Source organism: Dasypus novemcinctus, chromosome 23, assembly GCF_030445035.2.
Source record: "Dasypus novemcinctus isolate mDasNov1 chromosome 23, mDasNov1.1.hap2, whole genome shotgun sequence".
Taxonomy (NCBI): domain Eukaryota; kingdom Metazoa; phylum Chordata; class Mammalia; order Cingulata; family Dasypodidae; genus Dasypus; species Dasypus novemcinctus.
Window position 1 is genome coordinate 14,054,827 of NC_080695.1, and position 18,987 is coordinate 14,073,813.

General features: G+C 55.4%; 1 protein-coding gene across 1 annotated transcript in view; it reads left to right on the forward strand.

Moving 5' to 3' along the window:
* Positions 1-18,987, forward strand: part of MYH16 (myosin heavy chain 16) — a 65,838-nt gene that overhangs the window by 37,354 nt on the left and 9,497 nt on the right. The window contains 23 exon segments of the mRNA XM_071211459.1: positions 1-126; positions 129-154; positions 1,007-1,111; positions 1,272-1,358; positions 1,566-1,635; positions 1,638-1,710; positions 2,614-2,704; positions 3,171-3,227; positions 3,914-3,978; positions 5,264-5,415; positions 5,418-5,495; positions 5,498-5,523; positions 6,265-6,370; positions 7,631-7,681; positions 7,684-7,728; positions 7,731-7,765; positions 8,095-8,291; positions 10,884-11,016; positions 11,956-12,119; positions 12,121-12,179; positions 13,689-13,718; positions 13,721-13,824; positions 13,918-14,021. Of these exon segments, the coding sequence (XP_071067560.1) occupies positions 1-126; positions 129-154; positions 1,007-1,111; positions 1,272-1,358; positions 1,566-1,635; positions 1,638-1,710; positions 2,614-2,704; positions 3,171-3,227; positions 3,914-3,978; positions 5,264-5,415; positions 5,418-5,495; positions 5,498-5,523; positions 6,265-6,370; positions 7,631-7,681; positions 7,684-7,728; positions 7,731-7,765; positions 8,095-8,291; positions 10,884-11,016; positions 11,956-12,119; positions 12,121-12,179; positions 13,689-13,718; positions 13,721-13,824; positions 13,918-14,021 (1,984 nt within the window).

Consider the following 18,987-nt stretch of genomic DNA (forward strand, 5'->3'; position numbering starts at 1 on the left):
AGGAGCCGGAGAGCCCGAGCTCGCGCCTGCGGGAGCAGCTGGAGGAGGAGGGCCCCGCGGCCTCGCCCAGCGCTGCCCGGAGCAAGGTGGAGGGGACGCCGAGCGACCTGGCGGGCCTGGAGACCAGCAGGCCAAGAGGGAGAAGGGGAAGCAGGTGGGGGGGCGCCCTCCGGCCGCTCTGCCCGCGCACGCCGCCCCCAGAGCCCCCCAGCGCGGCCCTGGCCTGCACGGCAGCCCCTGGCCCCCCGGGGCCCTGATAACGCCATCGAAAGGGCAGCGCCGGCGTCCCACCAGCCACGTTCCAAGAACCCAGGGGCCACGCGTGGCTGGAGCTACAGTGGCCAGCGCGGACCGAGACTTGGTGGTCAATGCAGAAAGAGCTGTCAAGGGGAGCTGGGGGCTCTTCCCGTCTTGGGGACATCTGGACAAACCCGTGATGCCAGCCCTGGGCTCAGGCCCACTCCCGGCAGCCAGCACCCTCCCGCTGGCGGGCCCCTGCTGCCCGCTCAGCCTCGCACAGGACGTTCTGCCCTCGGCACCCTTCCCCCTTCTCCCAAGAGGCCCCCCTAGCAAGATGGTGGGTGCTCCTTAGATGTGGGGTTCTGCCCCAGCAAGTTGCTGCCCCTCGGAGCAGCTTCCGGGGTGCCCCTGGCTCCCGGGGCCCCCGCCCCCTTCCTGCCCACCCGGAGGCTGGAGTCACCCACAGGGTAAGGTAGACTCTGCTTCTCAAGGTCGAGCCTGCTTCTCCGACTTGGGCCGGGATCCTGCTAAGATGCAGCCTCTGGGAAGCTCCCAGCCGGGGGCCCCCGCTTCGAGGGGCAGAGCCTGGAGCGGGAGCTCTCGCTGCTCCCTGCCCCCAAGATGCCCACTCAGCTGGTCTGGGGCGCGGCCTGGGCATTGGGGTGTCCCCAGTGCGGCCATGTCAAAGGGCAAGTGCCCCCTCTCCTCCTCCCCGTGGGGGGTCTTTCCGGCCGTAAAGGACCCTGCCCCCCCACCCGGTCTCCAGGCCCTGGATCGCAGGGTCCGCGCCCTGACAGCGGACCTCTCCCTCCGGGAAGACCCCATCGCCAAGCTCCAGAGAGAGAAGAGGGCCCCGGAGGAGCCGAACCAGGTAGACGTGGCGCCCCTCGGTGGCGCGGGTGGAGCTGAGCACCACGGGGGTCTCAGGGGGAGCCCAAGTGCACCCCACGGCTCTGCGGCAGCACAGAGCAGGAGTGGCATCAACAGGCAGGCCCGTTCAGCTGGGACCCGCGGTGTCTCTGCCCCTCCAGAAAACCCTGGACGACCTGCCAGCCGAGGAGGACACAGCGAAGCCCCCCGCCCAGAACAACAGCAGGCTCAGCAGCCCGCCCCACGAGGCACGCCAGGTGCCGGGGTCGCTGCTCGCACTTGGGGCCCAGCTGAGCCGTGGGCACAGGGTGGTGGGGAGTGGGTCGACCCAGCCCCCAGAGCGCAAGGGCCTCTCTGACGTCACAGCAGAGGAACTGGGCTCCATCTGGCTCATCGCTGCCTTCTGGCCTCAGTTTCCCCTCCTCTACCTTCTCTTGCTTTTCCGGCCTCCATAGCCAAAGGATAACTGGGAGCAAAGAAAGGAAATCCAGGCAGAGGTGGAAACGGCGCGTCGGAAAGCTGAGAGCACCTGGAAATGACCATCGGCGACCTCAGCGAGATGGAGACGTCCAGGCTAGGCCGAGAGGAGGTGGTGAAAAGGTACGGCCAGGGCAGCGGACTTGGCCCAGTGGTGAGAGCGTCCGCCTACCACATGGGAGATCCACGGTTCAAACCCCGGGCCTCCTTGACCCGTGTGGAGCTGGCCCATGCGCAGTGCTGATGCGCGCAAGGAGTGCCGTTCCACGCAGGGGTGTCCCCGCGTAGAGGAATCCCACGTGCAAGGAATACACCCCGCGAGGATAGCTGCCCAGCGTGAAAGAAAGTGCAGCCTGCCCAGGAACGGCACCGCACACACGGAGAGCTGACACAGCAAGATGACGCAGCAAAAAGAAACACAGATTCCTGTGTCGCTGACAACAACAGAAGCGGACAAAGAAGATGCAGCAAATAGACACGAAGAACAGACAACCAGGGGCAGGGCAGGGAGGGGAGAGAAATAAATAAATAAATCTTTTTTTAAAAAAAAAGTCCGACCAAGGAGTCCTCCATTTCTTCCTTACCAGGAGCAAGGAACACGAGTGTTGCCTGGGTGTCATCAGGCGCCGGCGCCGTGCTGAGTGCTTCACGTACGTTCACGCCTGTCCCGAGCTCCTGCTGGGCACCAGGTGTGGTGCCTGGCTCTGGGGACACGGGGGGGGGGGGGGGAGAGTAGATGTTGTCCTGTTGCAAGATGCTCCCAACCTCACGCAGTGCGTTGTGGATGCTGGGATGGGACCTCATCCTGATGCTCTGGGAATGCGGAGGACCAAGCAGTGCACCTGCTCCAGGGGCCAGGAGGCTTCTAGAAGCCTGTGAGCTGGGGTCTCAGGGAAAACGTTGAGTCAAGAGGGTAGTTTATCAATATCACTCTGACAATGCCTCTTCTGAGACCGTCAGTTCCTACTCTGGCTTGCTGGTCTACCCTGCGAGCCTGTCCCCAGGAGATGGAACCTTCTCTTGCAGGTGAGATATGGAAACCAATTCTGCCAACTCTAAATACGAGGCCGCGCAGTCTCTTAACGCCACCCTGCAGTGGAAACCTAAGGAACACCAGGTATGTCTGGGCAAGAGGAGCCCACGCGCCTTTTGAAAAGCACCGCCCTGCACCCTCTGTTCACATCGGCAGACCAGCTGCTGTGGTTTCCTGAGGAGCAAGGCCAGGTGGGAAGTCGCAGAGGGTCAGAGCTGGCTGGGGCCTTGGAGATGGTCCCATGCTCACCTTCACAGGGTCAAATCCGAACTCCTTACAATGACCACAAGGCCCCTGCATGATCTACCCCTCCCTGACCTGGTCACCCACTGTGCCCCCTCCACTCTGGTTCCTTGCTGGGTCTCAGGTGTGCCAGGCTCCCTCCTGCCCCAGGGCCTTTGCACATGATCTCTGTGCCCTCTCCACTCTGCTCGTGACAGTGACCGTCATAGGCTTAGCTCCTTTCTCTCCTTTCCATTCTAAAAGGCCCAGTGGGTCCTTTCTACCTTCGCGCTGGAGATGCATCTCCCTTGGCTCATGTATTTGCTAGGCTGGAATCGAGGAGTTGGAGGAAGAACTGGAGGCAGAGAGGGCAATGAGAGCCGAGGTAAACAGAACGCTTATCCTGCTTGAGTCCAATACCCAGCGCCAGCCACGAATCCCGCCAGAAGCCACAAATCCAGCCTTAAGTTCTGCTTAGAAAATCAGGAGAACGAGTTTCCAGTTGGAAAGGTCTAGTTGTTTCGTGAGCACCTACTACGTGCCAGGTACACTGTGTCCCACAGCGCACGCCAATTATGATGTGGGACGTGAAGACGCTGTGAGCCCAGAGGAGGCAAGAGGTGCTCGGCCTGGGGCAGGCAAAGGGGCGGCACCCAGTGCGAACCTGACGATCGAAGTGAAACAGTCTGACAAGGGGGAGGAATTTCTAGACCAAGGGAATGACCTGGCACCTGCCCATCCAGGTACGAAGGTGTGCAAGTGAAGAGCGTGTTTTAGGAAGAGCAGAGAGGGGAGCGAGGCTGGAGGGTGGAGAGCCTGGAGAGGGGTGAGATCAGCAAGGCGGCAGGAGACAAACCCCAACGGCCTGAACTCCGCAGGCCGCTGCCCCGGCACGCGCTTGTGGGGCCCCAAATTCAGCCAAACTGGGCCGGGGCATCCTTCCCTGAGCACGTGGGGCATCAGAACTACCCACAGGTGGGCCCCGACCTGGCAGCCTTGCCTGGAGAAAGAGGGGTTCCTGGCTGGCCTAAGGCAATACGATTTTCTCTCCGCATCTCCCCCCCGGTGGAGAAACAACGCAGTGACCTTCCCCGGGACCTCGAAGCCCTGGGCAACAGGCTGGAAGAAACCAGGGGGCCACATCTGCTCAGGTACCCACCTTGGGGGGGCCGGGCACCCCAAGCCTGGCCTGTAAGGAGGAAAGATGCTGGATGACGAGCAGTGGGATAAAGGCCAGTTCTTTCTCACTGAATCCCTCCGAGGTCCCACGCGGGGAGAAACCAGGTAAAGGACGAGAGCCTCTCGTCCTGGGGCTCCTTGGATCCGTGGGGTTGGTGGAGGCAGGACAGTGTGTGGATGCAGAGGGTGGGGTGCTCCAGGCCTGCCAAGGGCACCCAGTGGAGAGGCGAGTGGGGCTGGCATCCCAGCCAAGAAGACGTCTTCCCTAATTCACACGAAGGGGCCACGGAGTCCCGCAGAAGCCCCTTCAGACTCACCCTCTGGGCTGGTGGCCGCGCTCCTACAAGCGCAGGTCTGTGGCCAGAGCAGGAAGCAGGGCCGGGGGTTTCGGAACTGATACAAGGCTGAGCATCCTTGGGCCTCCTGCCTCATGGGGGGCAGGCCCGGGTCAGGGTGCTGGCAGGAGACAGCCCCCCCACGTGGTCTGAAGAAGCATGAAAGCCGGGTGGGGGGGTTACGAGAGCCACAGGGTGTGCCAGGTGCTGAGGGACTAGCCACAGCTGGTGCCATGCCCACCCCCGAGCCGGAGGATGGGAGGAGCAGGCTTAGGGCCGGGGTGCTGGAGCCATGGGTGGGGGGGCTGCCCGATGGGAGCCAGAGTCATGCAGATGTCGAAGCAGGATGGAGCTGGCAGGAAAGGCCCCGGCCACCTCGTCTCCACCCCGTGACCACCTCCTCATGCCTCCCTTTGGCCAAGCCCAAGAGGGGACCAGAAAGCGGGGGGCCCGGAAGAGGTGGCCCCAGGGTCAGCCTCGCGGGGCACTGGGCGGGCAGGGACGGGAGACGGGGTGGGTCACGAGGCAGGTGGAGAGCAAGCAGTGTGCGCGATGGCAGGAACTCAGGGCCTCTGGGGCCTCCCCAACTCTGGGGTGCATGGACCGTCGGGATCTCCTTAGAAGGCAGATTCTAACTCGACGGGGCCTGGGGTGAGGACCGAAACCCCGCGAGGACCGAGACCAGCTCCTGGGGCTGCAGGCGGGCTGGCCCTCGGGACCCTCTGAGTGGAGGGGACCTCAAAGCCACCTTAAGGGGGCCGGCGGGTCCTATGGGCAGCCCATCGGGTTTAGGATTGATATTCCAATGGGGACGTTCTTTCAGCGGGGCGCGGGAACATCGGGGACCCCTGAGGGGTGGGCAGGGGTCACCCCACGGAGGCGGGGGCCACCCAGTGCCGCTGTGCGCTGCTTCCCCTGCCCAGATGGAGCAGAACCGCAGGCGCGGGGCGGAGCCGCTGGCGCTGCGGCGGGAGCTGGAGGAGGCGGCCCTGCAGGGCGAGGCCACGGCCGCGGCGCCGCGCAAGAAGCACAGGGACCCCACGGCCGAGCTGACGGAGCACGGGAGCACCCGCAGAGGGTCAAGTCCAAGCTGGAGAAGGACGAGCGGGTCACGAAGGCTGAGATCGGCGACCTCAACGCCCCACGGAAACCGTGCGGAAGTCCAAGGTGAGGGGGCCCCCGGGGAGCCAGAGGGCACCCGTCGCAGACCCGTGCTACCTTGTCCTGGTTGCAGAAGCCATCTGTGCCTCAGTTTCCTTGTCTGTAAAGGAGGGAGAATATCGAGTCCCCGGCGCATAAGAAGAGCGTAATAAATGTTCGCTCTTACCCATGTCGATACATTATTACGACTGTGTCCTCAAGGAGTTGGAGACAGCAGGAGAGAGAAGACAAAAGCATAAATTGCCACAATTCAAAGAAAAAGTGATACAGGACAAGGAGGAAAACCAGCCCACATCGACTGAGCACGTGCTAGGTGAAGAGCCCTCTCAGGACACACGGGGGGCTCCAGAGGGGAGCAGGGCACCCAAAGCCTCCCGGTCCCAGCCAACATGAGTCTCCCAACCTCCGACACCAGGAGGCACCTTGGCGGCCCCTGCTGGCTCCGCAGACCCCTGCGCTAGCGTCAGTGCCTTCCCCCAGGTGGGCCGCCACTGGTTCCCACGGGCCATGGCCCGCAGGGCGTGGAGTCCCCACGAAAGGGCCAGCCGGGGAGGGGCGGTGCCAAGCCAGGGGCTCGGGCTCTGGGGAGAGGTGGGCTTTGCCTTCCAGAGGGACCAGGCGCTGTGGACTGGGGAGGGGGTTGCGCCCTGGGAGGAGGGAAGTGAGGCAGGGCGAGGGCCCAGGCGGGAAGGGGGTGCTCGGCCTGGGCCTGCCCGTCTCCCCGCTGGCCTCCTCCTTCCCGCGCAGCTGAACGCCGAGGCCCAGGTTCAAAAGCTGGAGGAGAGCCCAGCGGAAGGCCGCGCCAAGGTGGCCGAGCTGGAGCGAAACCAGGCGGAAATCGACGCCCTCGGGACCCCACCCACCCACCCACAGAGCTGTGCACGGAAAGGAGAGAGGGGAAAGCGCCCAGGGCCCCCTCCCAGAGTTTTGTTGGCCTTGAGAAATTCGTATCCAATCCCCTTGCCAGGAGGCAAGGAGACTATTGCCCCCCGCTGAGGATTCAAAGTAAAATAGAGCCGGGAACTAATCAAAGCGTTTTCACATCTGCTCTCGGGCTCCCTGCGAAATCAGCGGGAGGCGCGTCAATACTGCCAAAATGCCATTTTCAAACATTTTAAGACATGACGTGCATAGGAATATAAAGTGAGTGTGGGCCAGAGATTTATTGAAGTCATGAATGAAGGAGCCTGGAGAACGGGAAAGCTGCCTTCCAAGAGCATTCGCGGGAAGCCCCTGGCGCAGGCAGGAGAGAAGCGGCTGGCGCAGGCAGGAGAGGAAGGCTAAGGGGACTTCCCTGAGTGAGATGGGGACCTGGTCACCGTCCTGCGGATGAGACGGAAACCTCTGGAGCTGGTGTTTCTGTTTTTGTTTTTGTCTTTTTCCCTACCAGAAGTCCTTTGCATCTCTAGGACAAAAATAATTTTCACTTATCCCTGTACCAGTGTATCGATTTATCAATAATTATCAATATACAAAGTTGACATCTAGCTTTGCAGGCAGGCAGACGGAGGGGCGTTCCCTTAGAGAAGCAGCTGCCCCTCGGATGGGCCTGTTGGACAATGACCGCCCCCGTGTGGCGTCCAGGGGAATTGCAGGCCTCGTTTTCCAAATTGAGGATCCTTTTGAAAAATCATGCCCCCATTTGGTGGATAGGAAAAGCAAGGCCCTAGGAAATGCAGGGACTGGCCAGAGGCTCACAGCTCACGACTTCAGAGTGGAGTTGGCACCCCTCGCTCTCCTCTCTGGCTCCTGGACTTCTCCCCGGCCTCCGGCTCCTGCAACCTTCCCTCAAATGAGAGTTTGGGGGCGTCACAAATGCCTTCTACAAGCAACCGGTCTCTTCCCGTTCTTCCTCCAAGCCCACTTGCTCTGTCTAGGATGGATCTGGGTAGAGGGCTTCGTTCCCTGAGGGTCCCTCCTCACGGCCGTGCTGGGTGCCAGCCACCCTGTGCTTGCTCCCCTCGGGGGCGTCCGGTTCGGCGGTTCGCTGTGCTGCCCCGTCCGGCTCCATGGGCCCGGCCGCCATGTTTATGGGGAACTTTGGGGGCGGTGGCCTGGGGGCCTGAGATCTGGCCAGGGAGCCCATTCTCCACCCAACCATCTTCCGCTCCTTCTCGCCTGTCTGAAAATGGTGAACTGGGCCAGGAGCGTGAAGAGTCCCGAGCTGGCTCCACCAGGTGCTGCGGATCAAGTTGTCCCCGACATCGCAAACGGTGACTGCAAGAGGCGGCTGGATGAAGAGTGGAAGGTTTTTCTGGGGAGGGCGGTGTGGCAGAGCTGCCTCCTTAAAGAAAGCGGTCGGCCGGGAAGATGACAGAGGATGGAGAAAAAGATTACTGTAACAGCAAGTAAAGAAAGTTAACTATGAAACCACAGCGTGCCGTGCATGCGGCCACATGGAATGACCTATCCTGTGGACACTTATCAGAACAAGGACAATGAGACCCCGGCGGCCTGGAGGTCAGAGCACAGGCCTCTCTCATGCCATCGGAGTTGCTGAAATGTTACTCGGGTCTCGGGACTGGCCCCGGGGCCCGTGGAGAGACCCCGGGACCCCTGACGGGCCCGTCCCCCCAGCCCCCCAGCACAGCCGTGGTGAGTCTCGCCAACACCAGGCACGACCTAGACTTGGTGAAGGAGCGGCTGGAGGAGGAGCAGGGAGGCAAGACGGAGCAGCAGCACCTGGTGTCCAAGCTCAACACCGAGGTGTCCACCTGGAGGGCCAAGGACGAGACCGATGCCATCCAGAGGACCGAGGAGCTGGGGGAGATCCAGTGAGCGTCCCCCTCGTGCTGGGAGGGCCGGGCGGGCCTCGCTGCCACCGTGAGAGCCGCTGCTGGGGCTGGAGAAGGAAGCTCCTGGGCTCCTCTTCAGTCTGGAAAAGGGAGCCCCTCTGTGGCCTCAGGGGGAACCCCCATGCGGTCCCACCGGCCTTAGAGCTCCTCCTTTAAGGACCCGTACCTGCCTCTGCCACCTTGATGTCTCAGGACACCTGCGGGAAGTCAGGAGCCAGGGCTCCGGGGCCAGGCAGGGCTGGGCTGACCCCCTGGTGCTCGGGAAGCCCCTCCAGGCTGAAAGGCAGGTCCCTGCAGGTGGGGCTGGGGCGGGCCTCCCCACGAGGCTGGGAGGACGGGGGCCGCTCTTGGGGCAAGAGGCCCGGCCCTGCCCGCTTACCAGCTCCGCCGACAGTGCCCATGGCTCCTCTGAGCTTTCTTCCTCATCCGCACACTAGAGGTGGGGACACCCCGTGGGCCCGAGGGGACAAGCCCGAGCACGTGCGCCCGGGGCTCTGAGCTGCTCTGGTGTAAAAGGAGGCTGGCTCGGGGGCTCAGGGACCCACGGGCCAGCGCCTCCACGACAGCCTGTGGTGAGCCACCCTGTGCCCAGACAGGGAGGGAACCCAGCTCGCCTGCCTGGCCCTTCTGTCTCCTGGTACTTTGGGTGACGAGATAACAATAAGCCTTCCAGCCGGTGCAGCTCCTTGATCTAAAGTTCTTTCTGGGAAGTGGATGTGACTCAACAGATAGGGCATCCACCCACCACACGGGAGGTCCAGGGTTCAGTGAGCAGTGCTAATGCGCGCAAGGAGTGCCGTGCCATTCAGAGGTGTCCACTGCGTAGGGGAGCCCCACGCACAGAAGTATGCCCTGTAAGGAGAGCTGCCCCGTGCCATCCTGCCCAGGAGTGGTGCTGCACACATGGAGAGCCAGTGCAGCAAGATGACGCAACAAAACAAGACACAGATTCCAGGTGCCGCTGATAAGAATACAAGCGGGCACAGAAGAACACACAGCAAATGGACACAGAGAGCAGACAACTGGGGGGGGGGGCGGGGGGAAGGGGAGAGAAATTTAAAAAAAATCTTTAAAAAAATTTAAAGCTCTTTATTACATTAGGCCTCGCTCTACCTTCTGGTAGCTTCCACCTCCTGCCCTCCAGCTCTTTCCTATGGAGGGTGGCTGGGGCAGCCTGGCCCTCAGCAAAGGCTCCCCTCCTCGGGGTAACCCCAGACCTCGGGCGCCTCTGCCTGGAAGGAGCTTCCCCTACACCCCAGGGCGCTTGCCCTCTCCCCACTCAGGTCTTTGCTCGAGTGTCACCTTCTCCAAAGCCTACTCGACCCCCACTTAAAACTGCAGTCCTCCCTCCCCCCTGACTCTCCATGCCCTTCCTTGTTTTTTTTTTTAATGGAAATCTCTCTCCTTACTTTTTTTTTAAGATTTATTTTATTTATTGTCTGCTCTCTTTGTCCATTGCTTTATGTTCTTCTGTGTCCACTTGCATTCTTGTCAGTAGCACCGGAATCTGTCTTTTTTTTTTTTATTGTTTAAATTTTTTAAAAAATTTATTTCTTTCCCCATCCCCATCCCTCTCCCCAGTTGTCTGTGCTCTGTTTCCATTCGCTGTGTGTTCTTCTGTGTCCACTTGTATTCTTGTCAGTGGCACCGGGAATCTGTGTCTCATTTTGTTGCATCGTCTTGCTATGTCATCTCTCCGTGTGTGCGGCCCCACTCCTGGGTAGGCTGCACATTTTTTGCACTGGGTGGCTCTCCTTACAGGGCGCACTCCTTGCATATGGGGCTCCCCTATGCAGGGGATACCCCTGCGTGGCAGAGTACTCCTTGCGTGCATCAGCACTGTGCGTGGGCCAGCTCCACACAGGTCAGGAGGCCCTGGGTTTGAACCCTGGACCTCCCATGTGGTAGGCGGACACCCTATCCGTTGGGCCAAATCCACTTCCCTGTATCTCTTTTTGTTGCGTCATCTTACTGCATCAGCTCTCCATGTGTGCAGCGCCACTCCTGGGCAGGCTGTGCTTTTTTTCATGCAGGGTGGCTTTCCTTATGGGGCACACTCCTTGCGCATGGGGCTCCCCAAGTGGGGGAAACCCCTGTGTGGCACGGCACTCCTTGTGCGCATCAGCACTGCTCGTGGGCCAGCTCACCACACAGGTCAGGAGGCCTGGGGTTTGAACCCTGGACCTTCCATATGGTAGGCAGATGCTCTATCAGTTGAGCCACAATCCCTTCCCCACTTTGTTTTTTTTCCTAGCATGTGCCACTATCTGACAGCCTCTAGGTTGGGTACACCTCCCACTAGAACGTGTCTCATGAGGACGGGGATGTGGTCTGTTTCACTCACTGCTGCATCCCCAGTGCCTGGAACAGAGTAGAAACACTATTCGTTGAATGAATGAATGAATGAATGAATGGACCTGCTCCTTTTTGTCCGAATCTTTTCAGCGCGACAACGGAGCTCTGGGCCTAGCCCGTGGCACCCTCCGTTCTGTGCAGAGGGCCCCCTGCTTGGTAACGTGGAGCCGTGATGGGGCCCCTACCTTGCCTCGACGGCCCCTCTGCCCTGTGCAGGAGGAAGCTGGCGGCCAGGCTCCAGGAAGCCGAAGAGCCCGCCAAGGCGGCCCCAGCCCGGGCCGCCTCCCTCAAGATGGACAAGCAGAGGCTCTAGGCCGAAGTCGAGGACCTCACGATTGACCTGGAGAAGGTCGGTGGTCCCCAGGCGCCAAGGCTGCTTCTTTCCTGGGGTCCGGGTGGGAGACGGCAGGGGCTGGGGGTCCTGGAAAGAAGCAGGTGGTCCCAGAAGGGTGAGCGCAGGGCTTCAATGGGAACTTGAGTTCATCAGCCCTCCTGAGACCTCCACGTGCAACAAGCTATTTTTTTATTGTAGTTTTAGTATATACATATGACATAAAAATGGCCATTTTAACCCTTTTAAATTGTATCATTCAGTACCAATCACATTTCCAATGTTATGCCACTACCACCATCCATTTGCCAAATGTTTTCATCGCCCCAAACAGCAACTCTGCACCGATGAAGCAGTAACTCCCCACTCCCCTAGCCCCTAGTTTGTCTAATCCACGTTTGTCTCTATGAATTCGCCTATTCTTGTTATTCATATCAGTGGGATCAGGCGATGTTTGTTCTTTGGTGTGTGGCTTCTTCCGCTCAGCATTGTTTGCAGGGTCCATCCACATGTGGCGTGTAACAGAACGTCATTCCTTCTTTTGGCCGAATAATAGGACTTCGTGGAGATAGTCCCCGTTTTGTTCACCCGTCCATCCACTGATGGACACTTGGGAACGAGCTGCTATTTAAGCAGGCCCGGGATAGAGATAAAACTGGCCCTGAGCAAATACGTCTACAACGCATCTTCCCTTTCCTTCTTCTCTTACACAAACCATGTGTCACTTTACGTGGCTAAGCACCCCCCTCTGTTCCCTGATTTGTCAGCCTCTAGCAGAATTAAATTAGATTTCTACCTGCACACACCTGCCTGGTCTTGGTCTAGTGAGCCATTGCTTCGTAAGGGGCCGGAGAGCAGCGGCACCCAGAGGCCCCACAGGCCAGGGGGTGGGGGCTACACCTGCCTGAGGATGGGAGGGCGGCTGCAGGGCAGGGCGGCAGAGCCGGGACGCCGCAGGCCCGTGCTGCAGCCGCCGCCCTGGACAAGCAGCAGCGGGTCCTGGACAAGCTGCTGGCCGAGGGGCAGCGGAAGTGCGTGGAGCTGCAGGTGGAGGTGGGCAACTCTCAGAAGGAGCGCCGCACGTACACGGCTGAGAGCTTCAAGATCAAGACGGCCTACGAGGTCCCGGGAGCACCTGGAGTCGGTGAAGAAGAACAAGACGCTGCAGGGGGAGTCTGCGGGCGGGAGGGCAAGGTGGGTCTGCCCCCGACCCCTGCAGACATCACTGCTTGAGCACCTGGTGTGTAGTAGGCGCTCAAGTAAACTGACTAGCAAGCACTTTGCAGAGGGTACTTCAGGGGAGTTTCTAACTTCTCTGTGCCTCAGTTTCCTCGTCTGTAAAAGGGGAAAATAACACTCCCTTCCTGGTGAGGCTGTTGCAACAAAGTAGGATAAAATGTGTGAAGTCTTCACTCAGTAGAGTCATTGGCACATAAGGGCTCAATAGATGTTCTATATTGAGCTCTTCAATATATTATATGCAAATAAGATACCTATACACATGGATTTGTTAAATATGGGGCTGAGGTTGGAAGTTCACGCTGTTCTTGAGAAATGCTGGCTACCAGCTGAAGGTCGTTTTGCCATCATTTGCTCTTGTGGTAGGCACAGCCTCCTAACCACACACTCGGCTGTGCCGGGAACGTCACTTTTTATCCGCGGCCCCCATTCTGCCGAGTGGCAGGCGAAATGGCAGTCAAGGCAGGGTTTCCGCGTTCAGCTCTGGGTCACCGCACCCAGTTTTCTCCCTCCAGTCTGTCTCAGTCCCAGGGGAGCTGATTTAGGGTCACTGCACTGGAGGCTGGAGGCAGATGGTCCCCAACGGTCCCCAAACCCACCTGAGCTCTTAGGACTCCCTCCAAGGGGAGCTGCCTGCTGAGAGAGGGCAATCGAGAGCCAAGGGCTTGAAGGATGAGCACTCGGCTTTCTCACTCTAAAAAGCACGTGCAATGAAGGATTTGAGCAAAAGAGTGGCGTGACTTAAAGACTGGAGAGGAAGAGCAGAGTCATGTAAAGAGCACCCAGATCGGGATGACGGAAAATAGGAGGGGGTGATCGGGCACTGGCGAGGGGCCCTGCCAAAGGGTCTGGGCCCTGCCTGCTTCCCACTGCCCTCCGCCCCACAAGTGCAGGTAAAGAAACTCCAGGTAACCAGGTTGTTAAGAGCAGAGTGGAACAACAGAGAATGTTCCGGACACAGCCACCGTGTCCATGGACAGATGTTGGGACGCCGAGTGGGCCATGGGCATGCCAGTAATGCCAGCCAGGTGGACAGGAACAGGCGAGGCCCAGATGGCTCTCCAATGCCCTCTGAGGACCCCCTGGAACTTGGAGCCCCTGGCAGGAGGACCCTGGACTCCATGAGATTTCTCTGACCTTGCCTACAGTAAGTCGCCAGCACTCTGTGGGACGTAGATTTGACCTAGAAATCGACTTTGGATTTGGTCATGGACAAACGAAAACAGTTGTATTTCTTGGTTGCCCATCATGGTGGCCTGAGATTTGCATCTGCTGTGAGGTGCTGCAGATGTCTGGAAGCTCCTCTGAGTGATCAGCAGAGGAGCTGGAATTCATTGTTCTCCAGTGTCCAAGTCCTGGTATTCCATGTCTATGTGAGGAATGTCTGTGCCATGGCCCTGGAGGGAGGGAGGTCCTCAGGGGCCTTATTGATAAGAATGTTCCTTTCTCAGAGGAGATAAAGGACCTGATAGATCAGCTGGGCGAGGGGGACGCTGTGTACAAGAGCTGCAGAAGTTGAAGAAGAAGCTGGAGATTGAGAAGAAAGAACTCCAGGTGGCTCTGGAAGAAGCTGAGTCTTCCCTGGAGGTAACTGCAAGGCCTCCATCTTGCGGGTTGGATGCCTGGCCAAGGACCTTTGACCTTCTTGGCCAGAAAGACTGATGTTGATGTTCCTGGCAGGTTGAAGAAAGCAAGGTGGTTTGAATGCAGCTGGAACTGGCGCAGGCGAAAGCTGATACAGACCGGAGAATCCAAGCGAAAGAAGAGAACTTTGAAGCTACCAGGTATGGGGCTGGTGGGATGGGAGGCGGACTTTTAGGCAGCGTGTTGGAGGAGAGTCAGAAAACCTGGGACCCTGCCCACCTACTAGTTATGAGACTTTGGGCAGTTAAGGTGAACCCCTCTGAACCTCAGTTTCCCTATCTGTAAAATGGTAATAATGATGGCACCTTATGCTGAAGTGACACTTGATGGTTTGTAAACACTTCAATTTTGCCAAGTTGTCATAAAACCATATGAGACAGGTGCCATTATCCCATAGGAACTATGACAACTTCCTCACCACCTGTCCCGGATGGAGTGATTAAATGAGACTGTCGAGATGAAAGGTTGCTCGACCCGGCAATGCAATTTAGATATAAGTTGCCACTGATATTAACGAGCTCTAGGAAAACATATGCACACGCCATGGAAAAGAAGTAATTTGCCAAGGATGGCTGGATGTGGAGCTTTCTCTTTAGTTCAGTCACCAGCGATGCTGGTTTTCAAGTTTCAAGGAAATTTTGGCCTCGTTCCTTGGTTTTAGTGTACAGAAATATGATTTGTTGTGATTCTGACGGGACTGACACATTTGGAAATGTCCACATTGGCGCCGTGCCTCAGCTGTCTGCCTGGCAGCCGAGGACCCTCCGGAAATCCTCCCACACTGTTGCTTCTTTGATTTTATAACATCCCCACCAAGCCTTCTTCTAAGTGGGCGATAGGCAGAGCCCCTGGGAAGAGGCTCCTCTGATCGCAGGCAGCGGGCTAAACCTGACCCCCCCCCCCAAATGTCTAACTATGGCAATACGCGGTGTGTGGGAGGTGTGTGTGTCTGTAATTCACATCCCACACCAATCACCTACTTTAAGGGTCCAATTATGCGGTTTTCAGTCTATTCACAGAGTTGTGCAATCATCACCACAATTTTAGAACATTTTAGAACACCCAGGCTCTTTAGCCGTCACTCCCCTGACCCATCATTTCCCCCCTAAGCAGCCATCAGCCATCTTTCGGTCTCTATGGACTTGCCTCTTCTGGACATTTCGTAGACACAGAATCACAGGACGTGTGGTCGTTAATGTCTGCCTTCTTTCACTCAGCATAATGTTTCCAAGGTCCATCCATGTTGTCGCATGGATCAGAATGCCATTCCTTCTCACTGGTGAGAACTCTGTCATTGTATGGTTATGCCACATTTTGGTTATCCATTCATCGGCTGAGGGACATTTAGGTTATTTCCACTTTTTTGGCTTTTATGAATAATGCTGCTATGAACATTCATGTACAAGTTTTAGCACAGACATGTATTTTCATTTGTCTTGGATACATACCTAGGAGTAAAATTCCTGGGTCATATGATAACACTCTTTTTGACTGAGGAACTGCTAAACTATTTTCCACAGCTGCTCTGTTTTACATTCCCACCAACAGCATATCAGGATTCCAAACTGCCCACATCCTTGCCAACATTTGTATTTGTCCATCTTTTTTCATTATAGCCATCCTAGTGGATGTGAGGTTGTTTTGATTTGCATTTCCCTGATGGCTAATGATGCTGAGCACCTTTTATGTCTTATTGGCCTCTTCTATGTCTATTCAAGTCCTTTGTTCATTTATAAATTGGCTTTTTTTGTCTTTTTGTTGTTGAGTTGTAAGAGATTTTTTTTTTCTGTTCTGCATATGTGACCCTTATCATGCATATTATCTGCAAATATTTTCTCCCATTTTGTGGATTGTCTTTTCCCTTTTTTTAAAAAAAAGATTTATTTTTCATTTCTTTATCTCCTCTTCCCCCGCCCCCCAGTTGTCTGCTCTCTGTGTCCATTCACTGTGTGTTCTTCTGTGACCACGTCTATCCTTATCAGTGGCACCGGGAATCTGTGTTTCTTTTTGTTGTTGTTGTTGTGTCATCTTGTTATGTCAACTCTCCGTGTGTGTGGCGCCATTCTTGGACAGGCTGCACTTTCTTTCGCACTGGGCGACTATCCTTACGGGGCGCACTCCTTGTGCGTGGGGCTCCTCTACGCAGGAGACACCCCTGCATGGCACGGCACTCCTTGCGCGCATCAGCACTGCGCATGGGCCAGCTCCACACGGGTCAAGGAGGCCCTGTGTTTGAACCGCGGACCTCCCATGTGGTAGGCAGACGCCCTATCCATTGGGCCAAGTCTGCTTCCCTTTTCCCTTTTTTAAAAGATTTATTTTTATTTATTTCTCTCCCCTTACCCCGCCCCATCCCAGTTGTCTGCACTCTCTGTCCATTCACTGTGTGTTCTTCTGTGTCCACTTGTATTCTTGTCAGTGACACTGGGAATCTGTGTCTCTTTTTGTTGCATCATCTTGCCGCATCAGCTCTCTACGTGTGTAGCCGCAACTCCTGCGCAGGCTGGACTTTCTTTTGTGCTAGGCGGCTTGCGCGTGGGCCTCCCCTATGCGAGGGACACCCCTGTGTGGCACGGCACTCCTTGCACACATCAGCACTATGCTTGGGCCAGCTCCACATGGGTCAAGGAGGCCCGAGGTTTGAACCCTGGACCTCCAATATGGTAGGCGGATGCTCTATTAGTTGAGCCAAGTCCACTTCCTTCTTTTCTCTTTCTTGATGGTGTCCTTCGGTGCACAAAACGTTTTAATTTTGATGAAGTCCACTTTACATTTTCTTTGTTTGCTTGTGCATTAGGTGTCCTGTCTAAGAAACCAATGCCAAATCCAAGATTACAAAGATGTTTGCCTGTGTCTCGTTCTATGAGTTTCATAGTTTTAGGTCTTACATTTAGATTTTTTATCTATTGGGGGTTAATTTTTTTATATGGTGTGAAGGAGAGGGTCCAACTTCGTTCTCATCCTTATGGGTATTCAGTTGTTTAAGCACCATTTGTTAGGAAAACTCTTCTTTCCCCTACTGAATTGTCTTGGCACCCTTGTTGAAAATCAATTGATTGTCACTGTAAAGGTTTACTTCTGGATCTCAGTTCTATTCCATTGACCCGTATGTCTGTCCCAATGCCAGGACCATGCTGTCTTGATTATTGTAGCTTTGTACTAAGCTTTAAAATCGAGAAGTGAGTCCTCCAACTTTGTTCTTCTTTTTCAAGGTTGTTTGGGTTATTCTGGGCTTCTTACATTTCTATAAGAATTTTAGGATCCACTTGTCTATTTCTGTGAAGAAGCTGGCTAAGATTTTGATAGAGAGCACCCTGAATCTGTAGATAAATTTGGAGAGTATTACCTTCTTTACAGTACCAAGTCTTCCAGTTCATGAGCATGAGATGTCTTTCCATTTATTTAGAGCCTCTTTAATTTCTTTCAACAACGTTTTGTAGCTTTTGTTTGCATTTATTCTTTAAATCAAAGTGAATCATGATTTTATTCATTTTTAAGGATGCTGTGACACCTCCCGTGTCTGGAGGTTGGACCCATCGCAAGGTCCTGCAAACCCAGCTAAGTGCCTGCAGGAGGTGGGCCTTCAGTGGGTGAGCTGAGGTGACGCCGCTGTGGAGTTGGGGGTTTCTGAAAGAGCAGGTGACAGGATCCTTACAATGCTAAACATTTATTTGCCTTGGTTCAACAAACATTTGTCAACACCAAAATTAACTCCTCGGGTTGCCTATGAAAGAAAGTTAATATAGCTGGGGATGTTTTAGTCAGCCAAAGGGGTGCTGATGCTAAGTACCAGAACTCTATTGGCTTTTATAAAGGGTATTTATTTGGGATAGAAGCTTACAGTCACCAGGCCCTAAAGAGTCCAACTCAAGGTACCACAAGAGGTACTTTCTCACCCAAAGTCATTGGTCACATGTTGAAGCAAGATGACTGGTGATTTCTGTGAAGGTTCTTCCTCTTAAGGCTCCACGGTCCCAGCTTCTTCTGATCTCAGCTGTGGGCTGGCATAAGGCGTATTTCTCTCCCTGGGGCTCGTTTCCTTCCAGGCTCAGCAGCTCTGGTCTCTTCACAAGGTCAGCTCTAGACTCTCAGGCTCACCTCTCTTTCCTCTGTGTTCTTCTACGTCTTTCTCCTTCATGTGAGAGTTTGTTTTATCAGCCCACCAAGTGGGAGGGGACTCAACCCTGCGTTCCCTAATGACCTCGTCAAATCAAAGCCCTAATCTTGATTTAATGAAGTAAATGCAAAGCCTTTGGATTTAAATCAAAGGGGATCGTGTCCAGAAGAACAGACCAGTTTACAAATGCGATCAATATCTCTTTTTGGAGTTCATAAACAATATCAAACTGCTACAGGGAATTTATGGGAATATTTATTTATTTTAAGGTGGTGCCGGGGATTCAATCCAGGACTTCACGCCCGGGAAGCAGGCATTCAACCACTGACCTCCACCTGCTCCCCTATGGAAATATGTATTATGCTGATTACAATATAATTATTAGATATTAAATGCACTCAGTTAATAAGGGTTGTTTTGAAGAGAGATACAAACCCAACTTATATGGCCTAAGCCTACATGGAAGAAACGGGACCTAGTGAATCCTGGCTCCCCTGTGGGCTAAATGGGTGGATTCTGGCATGGGTTTTTTTTTCGTTGTTTTTTTTTAAGTGAAGCAAATATTTCATTTAAATTGTTTGTCAAATCATAGTTTATCCAAATGAACATAATGCAACATTGTTCGTAAAAGAAGTGGGCATAATATGGCGCAGACACAATCCAGCATCTATCAAAATTCTATCTTATAAAGAACCTGCCTCGTTTCATGCTGTGTTTGTGAATGTGAGCCAGATTTCAGAGTGAACCGAAAAACTTACAACAGTCAGTTCTCTTCTCCAGAACATGAAAAACATCTCTGCTTCAAGATTAAGCCCTGCCGTCTGCCCAAACCACCGTGACAATCAGGAGGCGAAGGCTTAAGTTTGCCTGCTACTGAAAAAACTTCCTTTCAACCTCCATTGGGCTGAAAAGAAAAACTTAACTAACACCCAGACCTTCTGTACGTTTCAAAAATGCTTGATTTTAGCGCACTGTGCGTATTAGGAAAG